Source organism: Rhinatrema bivittatum, chromosome 1 (genome assembly GCF_901001135.1).
Source record: "Rhinatrema bivittatum chromosome 1, aRhiBiv1.1, whole genome shotgun sequence".
Taxonomy (NCBI): domain Eukaryota; kingdom Metazoa; phylum Chordata; class Amphibia; order Gymnophiona; family Rhinatrematidae; genus Rhinatrema; species Rhinatrema bivittatum.
In genome coordinates, this window is record NC_042615.1 from 762,575,549 (window position 1) to 762,600,193 (window position 24,645).

The 24,645-nt window shown below is 45.0% G+C and overlaps 1 protein-coding gene across 1 annotated transcript in view; it reads left to right on the forward strand.

Annotated features, from left to right (window-relative positions):
- The window catches only part of CCBE1 (collagen and calcium binding EGF domains 1), a 567,579-nt gene that overhangs the window by 453,360 nt on the left and 89,574 nt on the right, over nt 1-24,645 (forward strand). The window contains exon 4 of the mRNA XM_029579389.1: nt 13,729-13,863. Within this exon, the coding sequence (XP_029435249.1) occupies nt 13,729-13,863 (135 nt within the window). The remainder of the gene's footprint in view (nt 1-13,728; nt 13,864-24,645) is intronic.

Sequence of the window (24,645 nt, forward strand, 5' to 3'; positions counted from 1 at the left end):
GTTGCCATTCAATTTCTTTCTCATTTAAAGCAGGAGTTCATGTTTTAGCAATACATTTTTCAGATAACATACAGTTTTGCCATTGAAAATAAGGTAAATATAGACTATCTGGAAATTGCCCAATCTGTATATGGGTAAAAGTGTGTGCAGGCTTCTGTTTGTTAGAATAAATGCTGATAAATTCTCAGGGAAAATAAAATGAACACCGAAAACAAAGGTAAGTAACTGGGCATAGCTTGCCTGGAAAATAGGTCAAACCTCTTCAGATTTTTAGTTATTCTAATATAATCCATATACAGCATCATGCAAAGCACCTGTACTGGCAGAACTGTAATTTTCATTTATGTATGTAATAGAGATGTGCATCGGGTGCCCGATCATTTCCGCTTTCGGGTTCGTGTGGCCGCGGGAAAATTTCATATTCCTGTGGATCAGCATTTTTTTTTTTTCGTGAAAAATCGTTTTTCGGCTTAGTACGCGCTAACTCCCTAAAAAAAAGTAACAAAAACTGCCATTTTTTTGTTAGTGCGCGCACTAAGCCGAAAAACGATGTTTTCCAAAAATTCGTGGAAAGTGCAATCGTTTTATCGATTGCACTTGACGATTGCACATGACGATTTAGGAAATATCGTACGAATTTCCTAATCGTCAAAAAACGATTGCACGTCCCTAGTGTGTAATGGCCACTGTCCCAGCTGGCCGCCCCGCCCCGCCCCACCCAGACCACATCCCCGGCCCGCTCCTCTTTTAGGGCCCGGCACGTCTGCGCATAACGGGGGTTACGTGCGTGGCCAGGCCTATTCTAAAATGCATGCAGCACGTGCAAAGTCCAGCCTCGTGTGTAACCCCTGTATTTTTACCTCCGTGGCCATTTCTTGAAAGTGTACAAATCTCTTTTGTTTCAAGAAAGCTTAAAGACAAACACACACACATTGAAATGTAATAAAGCAGGAAAAATATGAAAGGAGATTTTATGAACAGAACCCGTAGAAGAGGCAACAAAACCAAGAAGTAGGAAAGCTTTTATTTTTAAGACGCTCACTAGCACTGCTACCATTACAAAAAGTGCTTTAGCTGTCCATTCTAGCACACCCTGGGTGCATTCAAGAAGCACATGACTAAAGGACACATTGCTCAAGTGTTATAATGGTCATGTAACGTCTCCCTCTCACTGTCTTCATCTGCTCTCCCTTGGGCAGTAACCCTAAGGAAATGGGTAGCAGCCAGTGTCCTCTGAAGCCTTCTTACTACTTTTTCATGAGGAGCAATCAGGTACCCGATTTTCAATATGTGTGCTTTTGCTTCCATTCAGGAAGAGAAATCTTCACACTCAATGTAAAATACTGCCTTGCTTGGCAGTCTCTATTGAGAAACCTCCCTAACCTGATTAAATGAATGAGAATTATGCCTATAGCTCTAAGGAACCAAGAATGACTGTACTAGAAAGGGAAAACATAGATACAATATTTTTAAATAATGTGACAAGATTCATCATTATTGGGTGCCATCTTGAATATTAATGTTGGCAACAATGATGCACCAGTTCTCTTTGTGCTCATTTTTCCACTTTCACCCTACGTTTCCAGATCTCGACCATTCTCATTGTCACCTCATGTCTGCTTTCCGCTTTCCTGTATTTTGTTTTCCTTGTATCATACGCTCCTGTACTAGATGGATAATTTTCCACCAGATCCGCTGAATACCTTTAATGTGCCAAGATTCCAAGCATGGCTATCTCAGAGAATGAGATTTACCATCCCAATGAGTGATATTTTTCTGGTGGTGTGTCTGGGGTATAAATCTGGAAAGATTTCAGTATTTTGTTACTTTTGCAAATGAAAGGAGTCATACAAAATATTTAATTTTACCCCCCTCTTCAAGGACCTCCTGGAATGCAGGGGCTCACTGTAATCCCCAGGGTCACTTCGGCTCCAAACTCGCTGTCTCCTTTCTGTTTACACCGACACAGTTCCCAGCAGGCCACCAGGGATTCCAGGGTTCATTCTGGGCCCCTACGCTCACAGGGGTGGGGAGCCACACACAGCCTTTCACTTCCTTTAAACTCTGTTTGTCCATAGTACTCATGCTTGAGAGCACCCTTGACACTGAAGGATTTTATTGATCACCGCACTTTGGTGGGGTTGATCAATAAAAAATGCACTGCAACCAAAAATACTTAAAGTCCAATTCACAACAAAATTTCTCTGGATAATCTTCAGACAAAAATATTATCTATTAGCTGAGTCAGTGTCCCTATGGATGGCAAGCACTAGGAAAAGACCTAATACCCCTGGATGATAGCGAGTGGGCTCCTAGTAGGGCTGGGATCTCCTATCTATTTTTCTGATGGTAAAAGCTGAATTTCTAGTGGAAGAAATTCTCAGAAAATGTCCAAAAATTCACAACTCTTTTTCTCTTTCTCTTTGGGCAGCAACTGGTAGCAAAAAAATTCCTTTGAACAAAACTCTGCAAAAATATTACTTTCTTCTTCTCTGGTGTCCACTATCAGGACACTGCTGTCTGTGTCCGTTCTTAGTCCCTTCCTGACCTCCCAAGACAGGGGAAACAAATCCTCCTTAGGCAGGAACAGGACCCCAAAAACAAAACTTAAAGAAACAAACAAACAAAAACATGCAGCTCTTCTTAAAACTGTCACGGTCCAAGGGAAGGGTTGGCAGGGCCATGATGAAGCCCAGCCCATCGCGGCCCGAGAGAGGTGTCGGTGGGGCCAGGATGGAGCTCGGTACCATGGGACCCAAAGAAAGGCCTACAGACTTGGCAGAAGGATGCAGCTGGTGGTGGCAGGGCTGCTTCCTCCTACTTCCTCTCCGGCAGTAAATGAGCAGTACAGGCACAGCCAAGGTCCAGAAGAAAGGAGGACGCCTGAGAGGTGTGTGTGTGTGTGTCTGTGTGTGTGTGTGTGTGTGTGTGTGTGTGTATGAGAGAAAGAGCCAGCTTGTGTGTATGAAAGAGAAAGAGCATGCAAGTGTGTATAAGAGAGAAAGCCTGAATATGAGCATGAGCGAGAGTGCCTGCATGTGTATATGAAAGAGAGATAGCCTGTATATGTGTAAGAGAGAAGGGCCTGCATGTGTGTATGAATGACAGAACCTGAATATGTGCATGAGAGTGAGCCTGCAAGTGTATATGAAAGAGAGAGAGCCTGCAAGTGTGTATAAGAGAGCCTGAATATGTGCATATGAGAGAGTCATAGGTGAGCATGTGAGTATGAAAAAGAATGAGCCTGAATATGTGTATGAAAGTGAGCCTGTATGTGTGTATGGGAGGGAGCTTGTAAGTGTGTATGAGAAAGAGAGCCTGAATATGTGCATGAGAGTGAGCCTGCATGTGTGTGTATGAAAGAGAGAGAGCCTGAATATGTGCGTGAGAATGAGCCTGCATGTGTGTTTGAAAGAGAGAGTGCCTGCATGTGTGTATGAAAAAGAGACAGCCTGAATATGTGCATGAGAGAGAGCCTGCCTGAGAATGTGCATGAGAGTGAGCCTGCTTGTATGTATGAAAGAGAGAGAGAGTCTGAATATGTGCATGAGAATGAGCCTGCATGTGTGTTTGAAAGAGAGAGTGCCTGCATATGTATATGAAAAAGAGACAGCCTGAATATGTGCATGAGAGTGAGCCTGCATGTGTGTATGAAAGAGAGCCAGAATATGTGCATGAGAGTGAACCTGCATGAGTGTATGAAAGAGAGTGAGCCTGCATGTGTGTATAAAAGAGAGAGAGCCTGAATATGTGCATGAGAGTGAGCCTGCATGTGTGTATGAAAGAGAGCCAGAATATGTGCATGAGAGTGAACCTGCATCAGTGTATGAAAGAGAGTGAGCCTGCATGTGTGTATAAAAGAGAGAGAGCCTGAATATGTGCATGAGAATGAGCCTGCATGTGTGTTTGAAAGAGAGAGTGCCTGCATATGTATATGAAAAAGAGACAGCCTGAATATGTGCATGAGAGTGAGCCTGCATGTGTGTATGAAAGAGAGCCTGAATATGTGCATGAGAATGAGACTGCATGTCTGTATGAAAGAGAGAGTGCCTGCATGTGTGTATGAAAAAGAGACAGCCTGAATATGTGCATGAGAGTGAGCCTGCGTGTGTGTATGAAAGAGAGAGAGCCAGCAAGTGTGTATAAGAGAGAGAAAGAGAGCCTGAATATGTGCATGAGAGTGAGCCTGCATGTGTGTATAAAAGAGAGAGAGCCTGAATATGTGCATGAGAATGAGACTGCATGTCTGTATGAAAGAGACAGTGCCTGCATGTGTGTATGAAAAAGAGACAGCCTGAATATGTGCATGAGAGTGAGCCTGCATGTGTGTGAGAAAGAGAGAGAATTTGCAAGTGTGAATGAGAGAGAACTGATTAACTGAATATGTGCAGTGCATGAGAATAAGCACCTGCATGTGTGTGAGCACCTACATGTGTATGAGAAAGATCATGCCTGCATGTCTATATGAGATTACCTGCATGTGTGCATGAGAGAGTGAGAGCCTGCATGTGTCCATGAAAGAGATAATGTTTAATTGTTTTAAATTTTGGGGTGTTATTTCATGTGTCTGCTGTTTTAAAATATTTTATTGGTGTTTAGGAAATATTAGAACAAATTTAAGTGACTTTTTAAATCATTAGGGACCCAATACTGAAAGATGGCCAATTAAGTAACTTGGCCGCATATAACTTATCTGGCTAAATTACACAGTATATTCAGTGGCATTGCTATGTCGCTGAATATATGCATATATATATTTGTACTTAGCCATCAGATATAACCGTCTAATGTAGCTGGTAAACTTATGAGGCTAAGACAAAATATTGCTACTTAGTTGCATAAGTTATGCATCTAAGTCGCTTTACCCACTGCTCACCCATTACTTATGCAGTTAACTTTTTAGCCATAAAAGGACTTATGTGTAGAGATGTGAATCATGTGCCTGATCGTCTTAACGATCGAAATCGTCTGGCAGGAGAAGAAAATCGTGTTTGGCACGATTTTTTAGCTAAAAAAATTGTTTTTTCCGATTAGTGTGCACTAACGGGAGTTAGTGCGCACTAACCATTGTTAGTGCGCACTAACAGAAAAGATACAATTTGACACTTTTCAGGTCAGTTAAGGTCAGTTTAGGAATGAATATGTATTCCTATTGGCTGCCCTCTTATTTATTCATGTTACCAAGGTTCCCACTGACAATATATGGGGGATGGGAAATGGAAACAGTTGGTAGCTTGACAAAAAAAGTAATGTGATCAGTCAATGTGACTAGAACTTGTGCCCTGCCCTATCCCTGATACCGGGAGTGTTGTGATCTTCCTGCATGCAGTGCCGTATCCCTGATACCGGGAGTGTTGTGATCTTCCTGCAGGCAGTGCCCTATCCCTGATACTGGGAGTGTTGTGATCTTCCTGCACTCAGTGCCCTATCCCTGATACCAGGAGTGTTGTGATCTTCCTGCACACAGTGCCCTATCCCTGATACCGGGAGTGTTGTGATCTTCCTGCATGCAGTGCCCTATCCCTAATACCGGGAGTGTTGTGATCTTCCTGCACACAGTGCCCTATCCCTGATACTGGGAGTGTTGTGATCTTCCTGCACTCAGTGCCATATCCCTGATACAGGGAGTGTTGTGATCTTCCTGCACACAGAGCCCTATGCCTGATACTGGGAGTGTTGTGATCTTCCTGCACTCAGTGCCATATCCCTGATACAGGGCGTGTTGTGATCTTCCTGCACTCAGTGCCATATCCCTGCTCAGTGCAGGAAGATCACAACACTCCCGGTGTTACGCTTGGGCTCCGGTCAGGAGTCGTGAACACCACCCAGCAGGGTGGCTCCAGGTGGAGAGAGACAGGAAGCTAGAAACAGTGTCAGGTTCCAGGCTGGGTCAGGGCAGGCAGCGAGTATCAGAGTCTGGGTACAGGCTGGGTCAGGGCACGCGGCAAGTAGCAGTGTCTAAGTACAGGCTGGGTGAGGGCAGGCGGCAAGTAGCAGTGTCTAAGTACAGGCTGGGTCAGGGCACAGTAAGCAGGGCAAGGCAGGTCAGAAGGCCCATAGGCCACACACACACACACACAGAAGGCCCGTAGGCCACACACCAATAGCGGGGCAAGGCAGGTCAGAAGGCCCGTAGGCCACACACACACAGAAGGCCCGTAGGCCACACACCATAAGCGGAGCAAGGCAGGTCAGAAGGCCCGTAGGCCACACACACACAGAAGGCCCGTAGGCCACACACACACAGAAGGCCCGTAGGCCACACACCATAAGTGGAGCAAGGCAGGTCAGAAGGCCCGTAGGCCACACACACACAGAAGGCCCGTAGGCCACACACACACAGAAGGCCCGTAGGCCAGACACCATAAGCGGAGCAAGGCAGGTCAGAAGGCCCGTAGGCCACACACACACAGAAGGCCCGTAGGCCACACACCATAAGCGGAGCAAGGCAGGTCAGAAGGCCCGTAGGCCACACACACACAGAAGGCCCGTAGGCCACACACACACAGAAGGCCCGTAGGCCACACACCATAAGCGGAGCAAGGCAGGTCAGAAGGCCCGTAGGCCACACACACACAGAAGGCCCGTAGGCCACACACCAATAGCGGGGCAAGGCAGGTCAGAAGGCCCGTAGGCCACACACACACAGAAGGCCCGTAGGCCACACACCATAAGCGGAGCAAGGCAGGTCAGAAGGCCCGTAGGCCACACACACACAGAAGGCCCGTAGGCCACACACCATAAGCGGAGCAAGGCAGGTCAGAAGGCCCGTAGGCCACACACACACAGAAGGCCCGTAGGCCACACACACACAGAAGGCCCGTAGGCCACACACCATAAGCGGAGCAAGGCAGGTCAGAAGGCCCGTAGGCCACACACACACAGAAGGCCCGTAGGCCCCACACACATAGAAGGCCCGTAGGCCAGACACCATAAGCGGAGCAAGACAGGTCAGAAGGCCCGTAGGCCACACACACACACAGAAGGCCCGTAGGCCACACACCATAAGCGGAGCAAGACAGGTCAGAAGGCCCGTAGGCCACACACACACAGCAGGCCCGTAGGCCACACACCATAAGCGGAGCAAGGCAGGTCAGAAGGCCCGTAGGCCACACACACACAGAAGGCCCGTAGGCCAGGTAAGGAAATCAAGGAAGAAGGCCCAAAGGCCGCGCAAGGCAAGGCAAGGCAAGGCAAGGCAAGGCCCGGCCCGGCCCGAAGGCCGCGCAAGGCAAGGCAAGGATAGGCCCGAAGGCCGCGCAAGGCAAGGAAAGGCCCGAAGGCCACACAAGGCAAGGCAAGGATAGGCCCGAAGGCCGCGCAAGGCAAGGAAAGGCCCGAAGGCCACACAAGGCAAGGCAAGGCAAGGATAGGCCCGAAGGCCGCGCAAGGCAAGGAAAGGCCCGAAGGCCACACAAGGCAAGGCAAGGATAGGCCCGAAGGCCGCGCAAAGAAAGGCCCGAAGGCCGCGCAAGGAAGGCTAGAGCAGGGAGCCCAGGTGAGCTCGATGCCGAAGCACCGAGGCAACTGTCAGGCAGGGTTATAAGGGCACACCCAGAGCATAGAGTGGACATAGGAGATGGACTGGGCCTGTCAGGAGAGCCAGCACTAGAGGGACCCCTGGTGGTGAGGCAGTAGCACAGCAGCCACAGCCGTAACACCCGGTATCAGGGTTAGGGCACTGTGTGCAGGAAGATCACAACACTCCTGGTATTAGGGATAGGGCACTGCATGCAGGAAGATCACAACACTCCCAGTATCAGGGATAAGGCACTGTGTGCAGGAAGATCACAACACTCCCAGTATCAAGGATAGGGCACTGTGTGCAGGAAGATCACAACCAGTATCAGGGATAAGGCACGGTGTGCAGGAAGATCACAACACTCCCAGTATCAAGGATAGGGCACTGTGTGCAGGAAGATCACAACACTCCTGATATTAGGGATAGGGCACTATGTGCAGGAAGATCACAACACTCCTGGTATTAGAGATAGGGCACTGCATGCAGGAAGATCACAACACTCCCAGTATCAGGGATAAGGCACTGTGTGCAGGAAGATCACAACACTCCCAGTATCAAGGATAGGGCACTGTTTGCAGGAAGATCATAACACTCCCAGTATCAGGGATAGGGCACTGTGTGCAGGAAGATCACAACACTCCTGGTATTAGGAATAGGGCACTATGTGCAGGAAGATCACAACACTCCTGGTATTAGGGATAGGGCACTGTGTGCAGGAAGATCACAACACTCCTGGTATTAGGGATAGGGCACTGCATGCAGGAAGATCACAACACACCCAGTATCAGGGATAGGGCATTGTGCGCAGGAAGGTATCAGGGATAGGGCACTGTGTGCAGGAAGATCACAACACTCCCGGTATCAGGGATAGGGCACTGTGTGCAGGAAGATCACAACACTCCTGGTATTAGGGATAGGGCACTGCATGCAAGAAGATCACAACACTCCCAGTATCAGGGATAGGGCACTGTGTGCAGGAAGATCACAACACTCCAAGTGTCAGGGATAGGGCACTGTGTGCAGGAAGATCACAACACTCCCAGTATCAAGGATAGGGCACAAGTTCTAGTCACATTGACTGATCACATTACTCTTTTTGTCAAGCTACCAACCATTTCCATTTCCCATCCCCCCAACCATCACCTCAGTGGGAACCTTGGTAACATCAATAAATAAGAGGGCAGCCAGCCAATAGGAATACATATTCATTCCTAAACTGACCTTAACTGACCTGAAAAGTGTCAATTTGTATCATTTTCTGTTAGTGCGCACTAACAATGGTTAGTGGACACTAACTCCCGGGTAGTGCGCACTAACTCCCGTTAGTGCGCACCAACTCCCGTTAGTGCGCACTAACCCGATTTAACGATTTTTAACGATAAATCATTAGAATTCCTATCGTATTGTGTTCTTTAACGATTTAAGACGATATTAAAATTATCGGACGATAATTTTAATCATTGAAAAACGATTCACATCCCTACTTATGTGGCTAAATAGCAATCACTAAATAGAAGCGCATATTCAGTGGCCACTGCTTAACCACATAACTCCTACTTATCCGGCTAAGTAGGACTGAACGCGCTGTGAATATTAGGCCCCCTGTGTTTGTCAGCTAATTTGATATTTTTATTCCTTTCATGGTTTTAGTATTAAGAATGATGTCTTATATCTCTTGATTTTAAATCTTGATGTTTTGTGAGGAGTGATTATGTTTCTGTTTTTCCATTGTTGTACTGCATAATACAGTCGGGCTTGTTGTGATTACTAGAGCATGTTTGTGGGCGAAGGAGAACGAGTGAGCCAATGAGCATATGTTTGAGCAAGAGGACTATTTAAGCCGGTGGGCCTGTGTGTGAATATAAAAAAGAGCGATTGAGCCAATAAGCATGTGTGTAAGCAAGAATGAGTCAGAGAACATGTGTGTGAGCATGTGTATGAGAGAGAGATTGAGCCAGTGGGCATGTGTGGACCAAGAGCGTGAGTGTGTAACACAGTGAGCATGTCTGTGAGAGAGAGCATGTGAGAGAGAATATAAGAGAGATTGTGTGAGAATGAGCATGTGTGTTAGAGAGAGAAGAAAGTTGTGCATAACTCCCACTCCTTACTAATCCATGACAATCTCAGGGTGACTGGAATCTAAAGTTCCAAGTACAGAGAGCAGGGGATTTATTTTGGCTTTAATTTCAATTAGTGGGTGTTGCTTGCTGTGTCTGCTATTTTGAAATATTTTATCGATGTTTGGGAAATTAAAAAAAACAATGGGGTAGATTTTAAAACTTGCGCGAGTGCGTCCATGTGCGCGCACGCACATGGACGGGAATGGGGGAAGGCAGTGCGCTGCGCACTGCCTTCCCCCATTCCCTCCCAGGCCACTCCAAAATCGGATCGGCCTCGGAGGGAATTTCCCTACCTCCCTACCCCACCTTCCCTTCCCCTAATTGCCCCACCTCCCAGCCCTAAGCTAACCCCCCCCCAAAAAAAAATCGTCCTACCCTGTTGCGCGTGCTGGCCAACTGCCGGCGCAAGATCCCCCAGCACAGCAGCAAATGGCCGCTGTGCCAGGAGCCTCTGATGCTGCCCTGCCCCCGGAATGGAATGGTGGTCTACAGCTTTGTTTACTCACTGCTGGTCTAGAGTATGCTCTATTTCTTAGTTATTTAGGAAAAATGTGAAATTTATTTTGGAGTTATTTGGGCTCAATTCTGCTGGGTTTCGGAGTCAACTTGGCATGTTGATGCATGTGCTGCATTGAAAGTGCACAAGGGAGTCAGATACCCCATGGGCCAGTTTTGAAAAAATCCCCTGGGCTGTTATTTTCCTGCAAACTACAAAAATTCTAGCCCAGGGATTTAGCTAGGGACCAATTGGATAGTGGAGACCTAGGAGTCCTCTGTATTTTCTTTCTTTTAGATTCACATCAATTGCAGTTTTTTAATCCCATATAAAAGCAAGATTGGAAAGATGCACTACAAGGATCATGGCGTAGACCTTTCCAAAAATGTTCTTTACAGTGTGTATAAGATCCATTCCTCTCTTCTCCCCTTCTCTGTCTCCTCCCCCCCACCATGGTCTCTGTCATCTGCTCAGCCACCCCCACAACATACACACCAACTGCTTTGCTATGGTCATGGCTCCTTCTGCCCACAAGGCCTGGGGAACCTTGCCAACTGGGCTGCTCCTTCATTTCTTTTGGCTGCTTTCCGAAGCTCTGATGCATGAAAGGAGGAGCTCACGTGAGCATGAAGATATTCTCCCATCCTTTGAGACTTGGCATCTCTGAAAGTTGTATTATCTGTCAAGTTAAATGAAGAGTGTCAATTTTTTGTTTCTAACATGTGTACATATTTTAACATCAGACATGCCACAAAATTAAAAGTTGCTGTCCACAGAATTCTGTATGCCCTGCTGCAGCCTGTCACAGAAAGGTAGGGACCTTGCCGCCCATGTATATTGGACAGTGCATTTGTGCTATGCATATTTTGTAAAAGAAAATGAGTGTCAAATGCAAATTAAGTTTCCCTTTGTCTAAAACTTGAGGAGTGCTATACTAGGAGCTCTTTCTGTCCGTCCTGATAAACTCATCGGGAGGGTGGAGTTCTATCAAGGATGCTGCATGCATGGTTTAGACAGAATAAAACATCATAACCACTCAGATCGAACTGCAGAATTATTTACAGAGAAAATAACTTTTATTGAAAGCTATTGCTCTTGGTGAAGCATTTATTTATTTTTAAAAAAAAGGTCAATTTTAAAAGCCCTACACGAAACCGAAGCCGGGGGATAGGCGCATGTCTCAGGCCGGCGCACCACACGTATGCTATAAAGAGCGCAAATATGCACGCATCTCCCGGTACGTGCACAGATCAAAAAGTTTAAAAAAGGTGCGGGTCATGGGTGTAGACTGGTTGGAACATGGGCGCTCCGGGAAGTTGCCTTGAAAACATACGCCAGGGTCCCCTACTGTAAAACTTTACTTCTGCTATGGAGGGCGTGTAAGTATTAAAATAAAGAAATGCTTGGTTTTAAGGGTCAGGATTAAAAGGGTAACAGGGAGGCTACATAAGAGGGTGTTAGGAAGTCTGATCCATTAACTGGGGTGAACTGGGAATGAACAGGGGAAAAGGGCTATTGTGTTGTGCATGTTGTTTTTAAAATCCCCCCCCCCCCCCACACACACACACACTTACATGGCGGAGCCAGCATATAAAATTGTGCGCACATGTATGCGCGTACAGCCAATTTTATACCCTGCGTGCATTTACGCACAGATGTTATAAAATGGCCACGTCCATTCACGCGAGCTGGCATGTGCACGTACATGCATGTCCGTGCAGCTGTTTAAATGTTTCGTCAAAATATTTATATTCTGCCTATAGCAATCACAACTCCCAGAATAACAAAGAGCAATTCATTAGTCAGCGCAATAGCCATTCTGGAGCCACTCAAATGGGCTAAGCAGAAAGAATGAACTGAATTCTGGCCAAGTCAGCTTAAGTGAAGCTAGAGGGCTGCATTTCTAATTGATTTTTTTTTTAGTCCTTAATAAGGCGGGAAAATCCGGCATCAATGCCACCTGGATGCCTAAAAATTTGAGACTTCTTGGTTGCTACCAGGCCTGGGTGGAGGGGCTGCCACTGCCATTGGGCCCAAGCTGAGTGGAGGAGTCACTGCTGCCACTGGAGACAGGCTGGGCTGGGCAGAGGAGCTGCTGTTACTGGAGACAGGCTGGGCTGGGCAGAGGAGCTGCTGTTACTGGAGACAGGCTGGGCTGGGCAGAGGAGCTGCTGTTACTGGAGACAGGCTGGGCTGGGCAGAGGAGCTGCTGTTACTGGAGACAGGCTGGGCTGGGCAGAGGAGCTGCTGTTACTGGAGTTCAGCCTTAGCCCAGTCCAGGCAAAGGAACTGCTACTGGAGTTGGTCTTAGGCCAAGAAGAGGAGCCACTGCTGCTGCCACTGGTACTGGATCCAGGCTGGAGGAAGGAGTTGCTGGGCTGCAGAAGTAGTAGAAGAAAGGAAGAGAGAAAGAGAGAGAGGCTGGGTGGTAAGAGAAAGGGACAGCAAAAAATGGCAAAAGAAACAAAGAAAAAAATAAATAATTAGATTAGAAACTGACAGAATAAACATTTTGAAATGGTATAAAGTTGTTTGTTTTGTTTTTTACCCCAGTTTCTACCAATTTGGTTTGAAGCTTTTGGGAAAATTTTCCATTCTTGGTCATCAATTCTTTATGTTCAAAGATGGTAACTTTTAAATAGGTGCCGTGGGTGCGCATGTGCATGCGTTTACCGGCTCGGAGCCCACGGACACGACTCTTTTATAACATATCTGCATATATGCGCGCATGTTAGAAAATAGGCTGCGTGCACGCATATGGGGGTGCAGTTTAAATGGGCACGCACATGTGTGAGCAAATCTCGCTTCCACCGCGTGAGTGGGGGGGATTTTCAAAGGGGCGCACGTCCACGCCATTCCCGAGTTTCACCAGTTCACCCAGGCAAGGGATAGGACTTCCAAACCTCCCTATGTTAATCGCCTCCCTTTCCCCCTGTTAGCCCCGACCCTTAAAACCCCGCTGACATGCCTAGAATTTTTTGTTTTATGACTTACACGCCATCCATAGCAGAAGTAAAGTTACGCAGCAAGGGACCCCGGCTCATGCTTGTGTGCATGTTTACTCGTTGGTTTCATTGAGAAATGCAAGAATTTCCATGCCCCACCCAGACCATGCACAAGTACAAATGTTTGTGCACACAACTGGAGATATGCACATATTTGGGAGGCTTTTAAATCTGCGCGCGTGCCAGCCCAACATATTCACATAACCCCTGGTTTTAGAATGCCCTGGGCTTTTAAAATTCACCTTATAGTGTCCTGCAGCAATCTGTTCAGTATGGTACTTAAATTTTAAAATTTTGGTGTTAGAAATTCTATACATTCATCTATGGAAGCATTCTTATGATTCCGAAAATCAAAACTAATACTGGTTCCCCCGATTTAAAAGAAATAAAAACTATTTTTCTTCCGTATTCCTCCTTTATGGAGGTTAAGGGAAGTACAGTTGAAAGCTAACCAAAGTCTTGTTCATGCTAATAGAAGTCAAGCTGAAAACTATTGTAACTATTCAAGAAAATCTTTGAGAATTAATACTCTTTGCTCAGTAATGAGTGCTTTTAAGGTTCATTTTTGCATATTTTTCATCTTAGACTATGATGTGTGCTCGGAGGCTCCTTGTGAACAGCAGTGCACGGATAACTTTGGGAGAGTCCTGTGCACTTGTTACCCTGGATACCGATATGACCGTGAAAGACACAGGAACAGAGAAAAGCCGTATTGCTTGGGTACGTAGAAAGAACGTTACACCTTTTTACAACTACAGCAATGCCCATTGGAAAAGGCTATAGCAACATAATTGTGCAACCAAATACAAATTATTTTCCAGTTTTAAGGTGTTACCGGGTTCTTAAAAGAAGGAACCTACAGCTGTTTGCAAATGTACACACAACCCGTACATGGCACAAATTAAACACAGTGGTAAGGGTCCGGCAGCTTGAAGAAAATATGCTCAAAAGAAACAAGAATTACTTATAATACAAAAATACAACAGAGGCATTCATATATTCAAAGCGACCCTTGCAGGGTAACTTCTTAGCTGATGGTCATTGGTGTTATAATCATCGCCTCTATATATACTATTAGTTTTTTTGTCATCACTATAAAGGCACTTTTTCGCTAATGCACTTACATTTTTGTAAAACTTGCTGTCAACATTAACCACTGTCAAAATCATTGAAAGCTCTATCGAATAGGGAGGTTATAGAAAATTAAAACTTTATCTCAGCTATTTACGAATACAATTGTAATGGCTCTCTTAGTATTAATCACTATCAGGTACCTTTTTTTCTAAGAAAAAAAAAAGCAGTTCATAAACCTTCTTATTCATGTCTTATTTATTTATTTATTTATTTATTTTATTTATTTATTTTGCTATACCGGCTTTCATGACAGGAATCATATCAAACCGGTTTACATTTAACAATGTGTGTAAAGTAGAGAGAACTCAAACCACAATAACAAGATCATGGTTAAGAGTGTGAAATAGTTACAATAAAACAGGGATAAACACTTCAAATTGCTCCTCTAAAAAATGCCGAGGAAAGACCATATTGGGCACATTTTTAAAGGGCCGCGTGCATAAAAATCAGGACCCTGTGCACACCGAACGCATTTTCAAAAGGGCCCTGTGCATACCGAATGCATTTTCATAAGGGCCCAGCCACGCGCGTAAGTCCCAATGCGTGCACAAGTGCTGGGCCCTGTAAAAGCGGTGGGCTAAGGGGGCGTGGTTTGGGTGGGAAGGGGAGGGGTGGGATGGAGGCCGACTGGGACAGGGAAGCACGTGCCAGCAGCCAGCCGGCATGCAGAAGTTGCTTCTGCTCCATCGGAGTGGTAAGTAAAAAAACAAAAAAAAATGGGAATAGTTAGGGTTAGCTTAGGGATTGGGGTGGAGAGGGAAGAGGTAGGAAGAGTAAGGTTAGGGATAGGAAAGTTCCTTCCCAGTCCGCTCCTTAACATGCCGTGCGCGCATGTTATAAAACTGGCACGTCCATGTGCGCGCACCGGGAATTCTGTATGAGTTTGCAGGTGCTTCTGCGAGTTTGTGTGTGCGTTTATGTGCACTTATGTGTGTGTGCCTATTCTTGCCTGTCCCTGTGTGTGGGGATGTGAGAGGCAAGGCTTTGCAGACAGAGCGTATTAGTGAACAACAGTACCCAGCGTTGCTCGGGTTGTTTGGTCAATATCAGCCTCTATGTGTATATGTGTGCCTGTGCCTATGTGACTGTGTGGGGGTGGATGCCTCTGGCTGTGTGTGTGTGTATGTCTGTGCCTAAGTGAGTGAGTGTCTGCCTGCATGCACAGCTTAGAGGGAACATTGCTGGGGATTTGCAAAACTAAATAAATTTACTTTTTTGGGATCTCGTGGCACTTGTGATCAAGACTGGTCACTGTCAGAGATGCTGGGCTCAATGGACCTTGGTCTGACCTAGCATGACATATTTGTTGCGGAAATGGACCCTTGTGCTGAGGTGGAGTTGGCACAACCTGCAGGAAGGAGCCCTGCAGGTCCCCACTGTCAGCAGGCAGAGCTGTCTGGAGCAGAGGCCCAGCTGGAGCTTCATCAATACCAACCCTCGTTCCCCTTAGGTTAAACCCTCGGGACACTGGTAGACGTAATTAGTAGGTCACTGGACCCAGCTGGCAGATGACTGGAAAGGGTCCGTTGTAAGAGGGGACAAACCGCATGGAGGGCATGTGCAGATGAATGTGGTGGGTGCTGAGCCAGACCTAATCCCCAGGTTTGATTTGAGGCACCGTCCTTCGGTGCACATCAGTAGTTTGCTTGGCTTTCTCGGCTGCTTTCTGAAGCATCTCCTTCGTGCAAATCCAGAGTGCCTGAAGCCCCTGAGCTGTCAATTGATTTGCTGGCAAGGGAACAGTCAGAGGAATGGGCAAAGGAGGTAATGACTGCTTTCTGTAAACAATTTGGAAGAGATACAATCCTGTGGCAGTGCTGAAGTGGAAATTGTAGGAGAATTCTGCCCATGGAAGAAGGGAGACCCAATCATCCTGATGCTCGTTTGAATAGTCTCTGAGAAAGCTCTTTAGGGTACATTTGCTCTGCTCAGACTAGCCATTAGCTTGAGGATGGTATGCTGTTGTGAAGTCCAAGGAAATACTGAATTTTTTACAAAGGGGCTGCCAGTATTTGGCCATAAACTGAGCCCCTTGGTTGGAGACAATATGCTGGGGCAAGCTGTGGAGGCGAAAAATATGTTGCAAATAATTGGGCCAATTCCAGGGCCGTGGAAAGTCCAGGAAATGGAACAAAATGAGACATTTTAGAGAAACGTTCGATGACGACCCAGATCATGATGCAGCCATTAGAGAGGTAAGTTCACAATGAAGTCGGTGGACAAATGGGTCCAAGGTTCACTGGGGGCTGGCAATGGCTGCAAAAGCCCCCAGGGTCATCCCACCAAAGGTTTCTGCTGTGCACAAGTGGGACAAGAGTCCACATAAGCCTGAACATCTCTCTTCATGTGAGTCTACAAGTAGTATTGCCAAAGCACATTGAGAGTTCGGGCTCGACCAGGGTGACCTGCGATGCAGGAGTCGTGGGACCATTTTAAAACTTTTTCTCAGAGTTTGCATGGAACAACCATCTTCCCTGATGGGATGGTTATGTTGGAGGCAAGGAGGATCTGGGCTGGATCAATAATGTGTCTGGGCGGTTCTTGAGTGTCCTCCACCAGAAAGGACTGGGAGAGGGCATCTGCTCTAACATTCTTGGTGGCTGGTCAGTATCTCAGCTCAAAGTTGAACCATGTGAAGAACAAGGAGCAATGAGCCTGGTGGGCATTCAGACGCTGAGCATGATGAAGATGCTCCTTAGAGCCACTGGAGCTATTCTTCAAAGGCGAGCTTGATGGCCAGCAGTTCCCTGTCCCTGATCCCATAATTGTGATCAATAGAAGAAAACTTTCGTGAGTAAAAGGAGCATGGATAAAGAGCTCCTGAATCGGAGTTCTGGCTTAGTACCATTCCCACCCCCAGTGATGATGCATCTACTTCAAGGACAAAAGGATGAGTGGGGTCCATATGGTATAGACATTGCTTCCGAAGGAAAGCATCCTTCAGTTCTGCTTCTGAAGACCAGGTCTTGGTGTTGGCTCCTTTTTTAGTGAGTGCCTTGAGTGGAGACAAAATCTGGGAATAGTTAGGAATGAAATGCTAGTAGTAGTTGGCAAAGCCTGGGGACCTTTGCAAAGCACGAAGGCCAACAGGTTGCTGCCACTCTTGGATACACTTGACCTTGTCTGGGTCCATATGGAAGCCCTTGCTGGATCCAATGTAGCCTAAGAATGGGAAACTTCATTTTCAAAGTGACACTTCTCCAATTTCACATACAATTTCCCTTAATCTATTCAATTTCAGAACTCCACATCTCAAGCCTACTGGACAACTTACTTAGTGATACTTTTTATCACAATGGTTATTCCTCTGTCCTTCTCTTTCTTCTTCTCCCAAGTTCGATCTCCTTGTTATATGTAACTTTATTACCTCCTCTGATTATTTTATTGTTAAATGGTTGATAAGAATGTTTACCCCCTTGTTACATGTAAACCGATTTGATATGACACCTGTCATGAAGGTCGGTATATAAAAGAATTAAATAAATAAATAAATACAGTCAACCAGCTGGACGTCCCAATGGTGAAATAGAAACAGAGGGCTGGATTTTAAAAAGGTTACGCGTACCAGGCCTATTTTAAAAAGGCCCGGCGACAGACGTAAAGCCCAGGGATGCATGTAAGTCCCGGGGCTTGCAAAAAGGGGCGGGGAGGGGGTGGGGCGTGAGTGGTCCAGGGTGGGCCGGGGCCAGAGGCTCCAAGCACAGCGGTCATTTGCTGTAGTGCTTGGGATCGCGTGCCGGCAGTTGGCCAGCGCGCACAACTTACTTCATAGAAACAAAAAAAAAAGATATAAAAGGTAGGGGGAAAAGGGTGGGGGAGGTAGGGGAAGGGAAGATGGGGTGGGGGGTAGGGAACGGGAGAAGGCAGCACAGCTTGGAGCAGGCTCGGTGCGCGCAAGGTGTACAATTGTGCACCCCCTTGCGTGCGCCGATCCTGGATTTTATAACATGCGCGCGCCTGCGTGCGTATGTTATAAAATCGGGCGTACATGTGTGAGCGCCGGGTAGCATGCGCACATGTATGCCCGTGCGCTCCTTTTTAAAATCTACCCCAATTTTTTGTCCAGAGTTTTGGAGACTCTGTTTCTAGAGAAGGAAGTTTATTTTCCACCTTTCCTTTCTCATATTTGGTTCCCGTTTTTCATTAACAGTTTTTGTCTCTGTCTTTACTGACTGAGAGCTGTAAGGCTGAGGGCTCAGATTTCTGATTCTCTAAAGGAAGAGGTGTCTTTCACCTAGAAAGAACCTGAGAAGAAGCTGGGCCATCACAGAGGAAAGGATGCACATCCATTGCCAGCGAAGGAGTTATTAAGAGTAGTTTCACTACTGACACAGGTGTGCTGCATTTGGGTGGCGAGTGCCAACTTGTTAGTGCCAAAAGGAGAACTAGGAGAATAGAGAAGACTTCAGAAGAGATATGAAAATTGGGACTTTTCAGTCTCTTAAGACACATTGGGAGGAATCTGTTATAAATTTGGGAAAATTGGGATAAGGTTTACACTTTCTTAAATCTGATTCATTGGAAAGGGGTAGGAGCTATATCATTAAGGAACTGGCTATTAAAAAATCTAAAGACTTTTACTGGAAGAGTAAGATCACAAATTAATTAATTTCAACCTATAAAACAATTGAATTTAACATCAAAGAGCTGTAAAGAACTTTTTATCCATCTTATCAACAAGCAGTAAAGTTAAGTTGGAAACCATTTCACTTCCAGCATGATTATTGCTACCCAGTACATTGACCACCCTCACCAGCTCAATCCTCGCACACTCTGACTCGCTGCCCCAGCTGGATCCCAGTAGTACCTTGCCCAGTCTCACCCCAGTATACACCCTATCACCCTCCTCTACCTGGACCTTGCATACTATTGACCTCCCTCCCTCCCCCAATATCCCTGCCTGGTCTCAGCATACCCCTGCCCCCACCATCCAGAACAAAAGCAATCCCAATCCTCCTCCCCAACTTGGCAAGCAACCCATTCTGTCCCATTTGCCAAAGAGAAATAAAAAAGAAAAAATAAACCCTGAAATATCCAAGGACACAAAAGTAACCTGCCCTCCCTCCAGCCCATACCCCATCATGGGGTCTTCCTAGGGCAGGAGCCATGCCCTATCACTGCACTTTGGCTTTGCATTATGGTCTGCCTCACATGTTATCTTGTTTCTGCTGTCACTAGATCTGTCCAGAATTAGTGGGGTGTGCAGGTGCTCTAGCCACGGCACTGCTATTGCAGATAGATATATAGCACTGTAGCCCAAGAAGCATTAGATGGAGGAGAGAGAATAAAAAGGGGAGAGGGGAAGGGGCTGGCACTATTCAGGGCATGAAGGATGAGCCAAATAAGGGACTGCTGCGGGTCAGGGGGTTGGGGGCAGAGAAAGAGAAAGCAGCTGCTGCTGATGTTAGGCAAAGAGTTAGTGGGGGAGAGGTAGCTGCTGCTGTCCCATTTTTATGAGTGTATATGTGTCTGCAAAAGTGAGAATGCACATGTATTTTTTACTTTTATAAAATATGGAATATGTGAGTAGAGGCCACTTCTTTAACAATTCTCCTATCTGCCTTGTCCAAAAACCATGAAAATGTGAACACGATATCACCTCTAGTAAATCCTCTATTAATTTTCCTGAACACTTTTCAAAAGGAGAAAATCCCTCAACATTGAAAAACAATCTACAAAATCCAAATTTTCATCCAAAAAAAAGGAAGAAATTTTTAGGGGAAGAAGAGGAAGGTTCATACAATTTCATATCATCGCATCCAGCAATGGATGGCAATTTTTAATCATAAACCAACCTCCTCCAACCCGTAAATACTTTTTCTGTTTTTTAACGTGATTGAATTTTTTAAGTGAATAGTGACTTAAAACTTTTTCTTAAGATTATATCTACCCACGAATGGGCTTTTTTAAACTTCTTTAAACTTCTTCACAAAGCACCAAACAGTTCTCAATGACGCCGACACACAATTTTCTCATATACAATCTTACTGCAGGGAACTTCCCTATCACTTATCTGTGCACATTCTCGATCTCAAATCAAACCGCCATAATGATGGCCATTATGGTGGTTTAAAGAGAGTGAAGACGCCGAACATTTCCAGATCCCGGACTAGAAGAACTGTCCCCTGACGAAGAATCAACGATTCGAAACAAGACCTTGTTGGGATATGACCCAAGAAACAAATCGGAAGCCGATCAATGATGCTGAAAAGCAGGAAACAAAATGATGATCGGTAGAATTAGGGATTCTTTATTGGTCTTAGCCTGACTCTGGCCGAGTTTCGCTCGTAAGAGCTGCCTCAGGGGCTACTGATTTATAACAAGTTGCCTCGATGGTAGATCAGCGATTTACCAATCAATGTATTGTGAATGTTTTGAAAGCACAGACAGCACTGTCGGTGCTCTGAGTATCCCACTTAAGAGACGGTCTTGCCTTAGTCATATAGTTCAAAGAAACAGATGAACCAACCATCGAGCCAACTTGTTATAAATTGAACCATTGCGATGCGAAGATCTTACATAATTCATGTAGGATAATATAAGTCACCATTGGTACAGTAGCCCCTGAGGCAGCTCTTACGAGCGAAACTCGGCCAGAGTCGGGCTAAGACCAATAAAGAATCCCTAATTCTACCGATCAACATTCTGTTTCTTGTTGGGATATGGACATTGATTTGAGATCGAGAATGTGCACAGATAAGTGATAGGGAAGTTCCCTGCAGTAAGATTGTATATGAGAAAATTGTGTGTCGGCGTCATTGAGAACTGTTTGGTGCTTTGTGAAGAAGTTTGAAGAAGTTCAAAAAAAGCCCATTTGTGGGTAGATATAATCTTAAGAAAAAGTTTTGTCACTATTCACTTAAAAAATTCAATCACGTTAAAAAACAGAAAAAGTATTCACGGGTTGGAGGAGGTTGGTTTATGATTAAAAATTGCCATACATTGCTGGATGCGATGATATGAAATTGTATGAAACCTTCCTCTTCTTCCCCTAAAAATTTCTTCCTTTTTTTTGGATGAAAATTTGGATTTTGTAGATTGTTTTTCAATGTTGAGGGATTTTCTCCTTTTGAAAAGTGTTCAGGAAAATTAATAGAGGATTTACTAGAGGTGATATCGTGTTTACATTTTCATGGTATTTATATCCCTCGTAAAAAATAGTTGTGCATTGTGTTTGTTGTCCAAAAACCAGGCATCACAGATTTCTTCCACAAAGTTCTTTATATATACAGGTTATTAAGGGTAATCAAGCTAAAATAATCTCTTATCTGCCTCCAAACAATCCTATCCACTTAAGAAGTTCAGATGAGTTGCTTGTATGGTCCCACCATGCTAAGAACTATCCAAGACTTGTCCTTTACATTCCAGGGTAGAGGCTGATAGTGATGTTGATTCATTTAAAACAAAACTGTAAAACTCAACAAATAAGGCTAATTCATTTCAGTCGTGGGACCCTGAATGAAATGATTCTTATTCATTCATTTCATTTTAAACAAATGATTTGGACCTAGATCTAGGCCTAAAGCGGGGCCCTTACCTAGGGCATAGGTCGAGGCCCAAAGCATGGGCCATGGACTATGCTTGAGCATGATGCCGGCACTTGGACCTAGGCCATAGGCCAAGGCTCAAAGCAGGAGCTGCGGCCTAGGGCCGAGCACGATGCTGGGGTCTTGGCAGAGACATGGGCCATCACCGGGGCCTTGGCCGAGGCCACCGAAAATTAAACAAAAAGCTTACCGTATCCAACCAAGGCCAGGTCCTGCTGCCGAGGCCTAGGTCTGGACCTGATGCAGTGGCCTAGGTCTGGATCCAAGCCCAATGACTGGTCCCAATGCCAGGGCATCTGCCTGGATCCAGGCTTGCCGTGACCTGACCCAGAGATCAGGTCCTGACATTGGGGCCTCGGCCTAGGCCAGAGCCCGGGCCCAAGCCCAATGCCACAACCTGACGAGACCCCAACCCAGAGATAACTAACTCTGCCGCAACCCCAGTGGACAGCTTGCAAGTTCTGATGCCTCAGCCTGATGAGACCCAACCCAGAGATAAATAACTCTGGCACAACCCCAGCAGACAGCTTGCAAGTTCCGAAGAATGAAGAGGACCAAGGCCTGGGCTCTGAGGCCTGGGCCTGACCCTGGGCCGAGGCCCAGGAGTCGGGATCCAGCCTCTTTGTCGAGGCCCCAGTGTCAGACCTAGATCTAGGCCAAGACCCAGGAATCAGGACCTGGCCTCTGGGTCGGGTCACAGGATCCAAGATGGGTCCGGGATGAGGCCTGACATTGGGACCCAGTCAGGCTGAAGCCTCAGCCTTGACTAAGCCATGGTTGCAGCAACTACTGTGCCCTTAACCTATGCAAAGCCGAGGCTGGACCCCACTGGATCAGGTAAGTAAGGGCTGGGAGGGATCCTGGCCCCGGAATCTTTTGGGCTGGTGGGCAGAAGGTCCTGGGAGGCCTCATTTTCATTTTTTAGTTGTTCTTTTTTTTTTGGGGGGGGGGGGCAGTAAGTGATTCATTTTTTCTCATGAATGAAAATGAATCAAACAATCCACGAACCAAAATTTGTGGGAAAAAAACTCCCAAAAATGAACCGAAATCAAAAACTAATTTTTTTCTCCTGCACAGCCCTAGAGGCCGATCCAGTATTTATTTAAAAATGTATATCCCTCCTAACTAAAATACTAGGTGGTTTACAATTCAACATTCATAATAGTCATATCAAATAACATAGATTTAAGAACATTCATAAAATCATAACAATTAATATAAAATTTAAAAAGCAAAGACATAAAACATCAAAATCATAAGTAATAATTAAACAAGTACATTCAAAAACTAAAAATATTAATCACTAAAACAACTTCTTCAATAAACAATAACAAATAAAAAGCAGCAGTTATATAAAATGTAAATACAAACAGAAGCCAAATACTTATCAAGTCTTTAAAAAAATTAAAATAATTTGCTTACTATACAAAGCATCTAAAAATAAATTACTTCAAACATAACATTTCAACTCTGGGCATCATTTACTTCTCAAAACATAATACATTAAGCAAAAGTCAAAACTGGCAACCTAAAAAAAAGAGCCAAGAGATAACTAATCTTTCCAAAAGCTTGTTGAAAAAGGTATACATGTAATAACTTCCTGAATCTTACAATGGATGTTTCTGCTTTTAGTACCCCAGGTAATTTATTCCATAATCAAGGTCCTGACACAAAAAATAGCCTTTCTCTAGATTCAGCAAGCCTTACTTGTCAAACTGAAGGAATCTCTAGTAAAAGTTGTGATTCAGATCTTAAATTTCTCATGGGTTGACAGAATGAAAATGCACAGGGGCTAAACATGAAAACTCTTAAAAACAAGTAAAATAACTTTAAACCTCATTCTCGAAGTCATCGGCAGCCAATGCAGACTTTCCAAAACAGGGGTAATACATTCATAAATACTACTACCAGAAATTACCTGTGCTGCTGCATTTGTTCATAAGCTGTAACATTTTATAGTTGATTGAGGCAAGCCAATATACAATGAGTTGCAGAAGTCAAAGGTAGAAACTACCAGAGCATGTAGAACTGTAGTCAAATCATAATCACTCAAGTAAGGGTTAATGGATCTTAGCAAAAAAAGTTTAACAAAACAGGAGTGAACAATGTTTTAAATTTGTGGTTTAAAAGGCAAGGCTGAATCTATAGTATCACCTAGGTTTTGCACTTGTCTTGATATCTTAATATCTACTCCTTCAAAATTTAAAGAAGGAAGGTTGTTCATAAAATCATATCTAGAAAGGAAAAATATCTCTGTTTTCTTTACATTTAACAGCAACTTGTTTTTGAACAACCATTTCTTAATAGACATTAAACAATGACAGATTTTTCTTAATGCCTCATCCTTAAATTTAATAGGGTTTACAAAAAACTGTATGTCATCAGTATATAGACAACACAAAATTAAGCTTTGGAATTCATTGCCAGAGGATGCGGTTAAGGCAGCTAGCATAGCTGGGTTTAAAAAAGGTTTGGATAGGTTCCTGGAGAAGTCCATAAACTGCTATTAATCAATAAGCAATAGACACTGCCTGTTATCAGCATTAGTAGCTTAGAGTCTATTTAATGTTTGGGTACTTGCCAGGTACTTGTGACTTGGATTGGCCACTGTTGGAAACAGGATACTGGGCTTGATGGACTCTTGGTCTGACCCAGTATGGCATATCTTATGTTCTTATGTAACCCACATCCAAATTAGCCAACAACTGACATAATGGCAACATATATAAATGAAATAGATAAGCTGATAAGACAGATCCTTGTGGAACCCCAGTTTCTAATTTAAATAAGGAAGATATAATTCCCTGAATCACCACTTGTT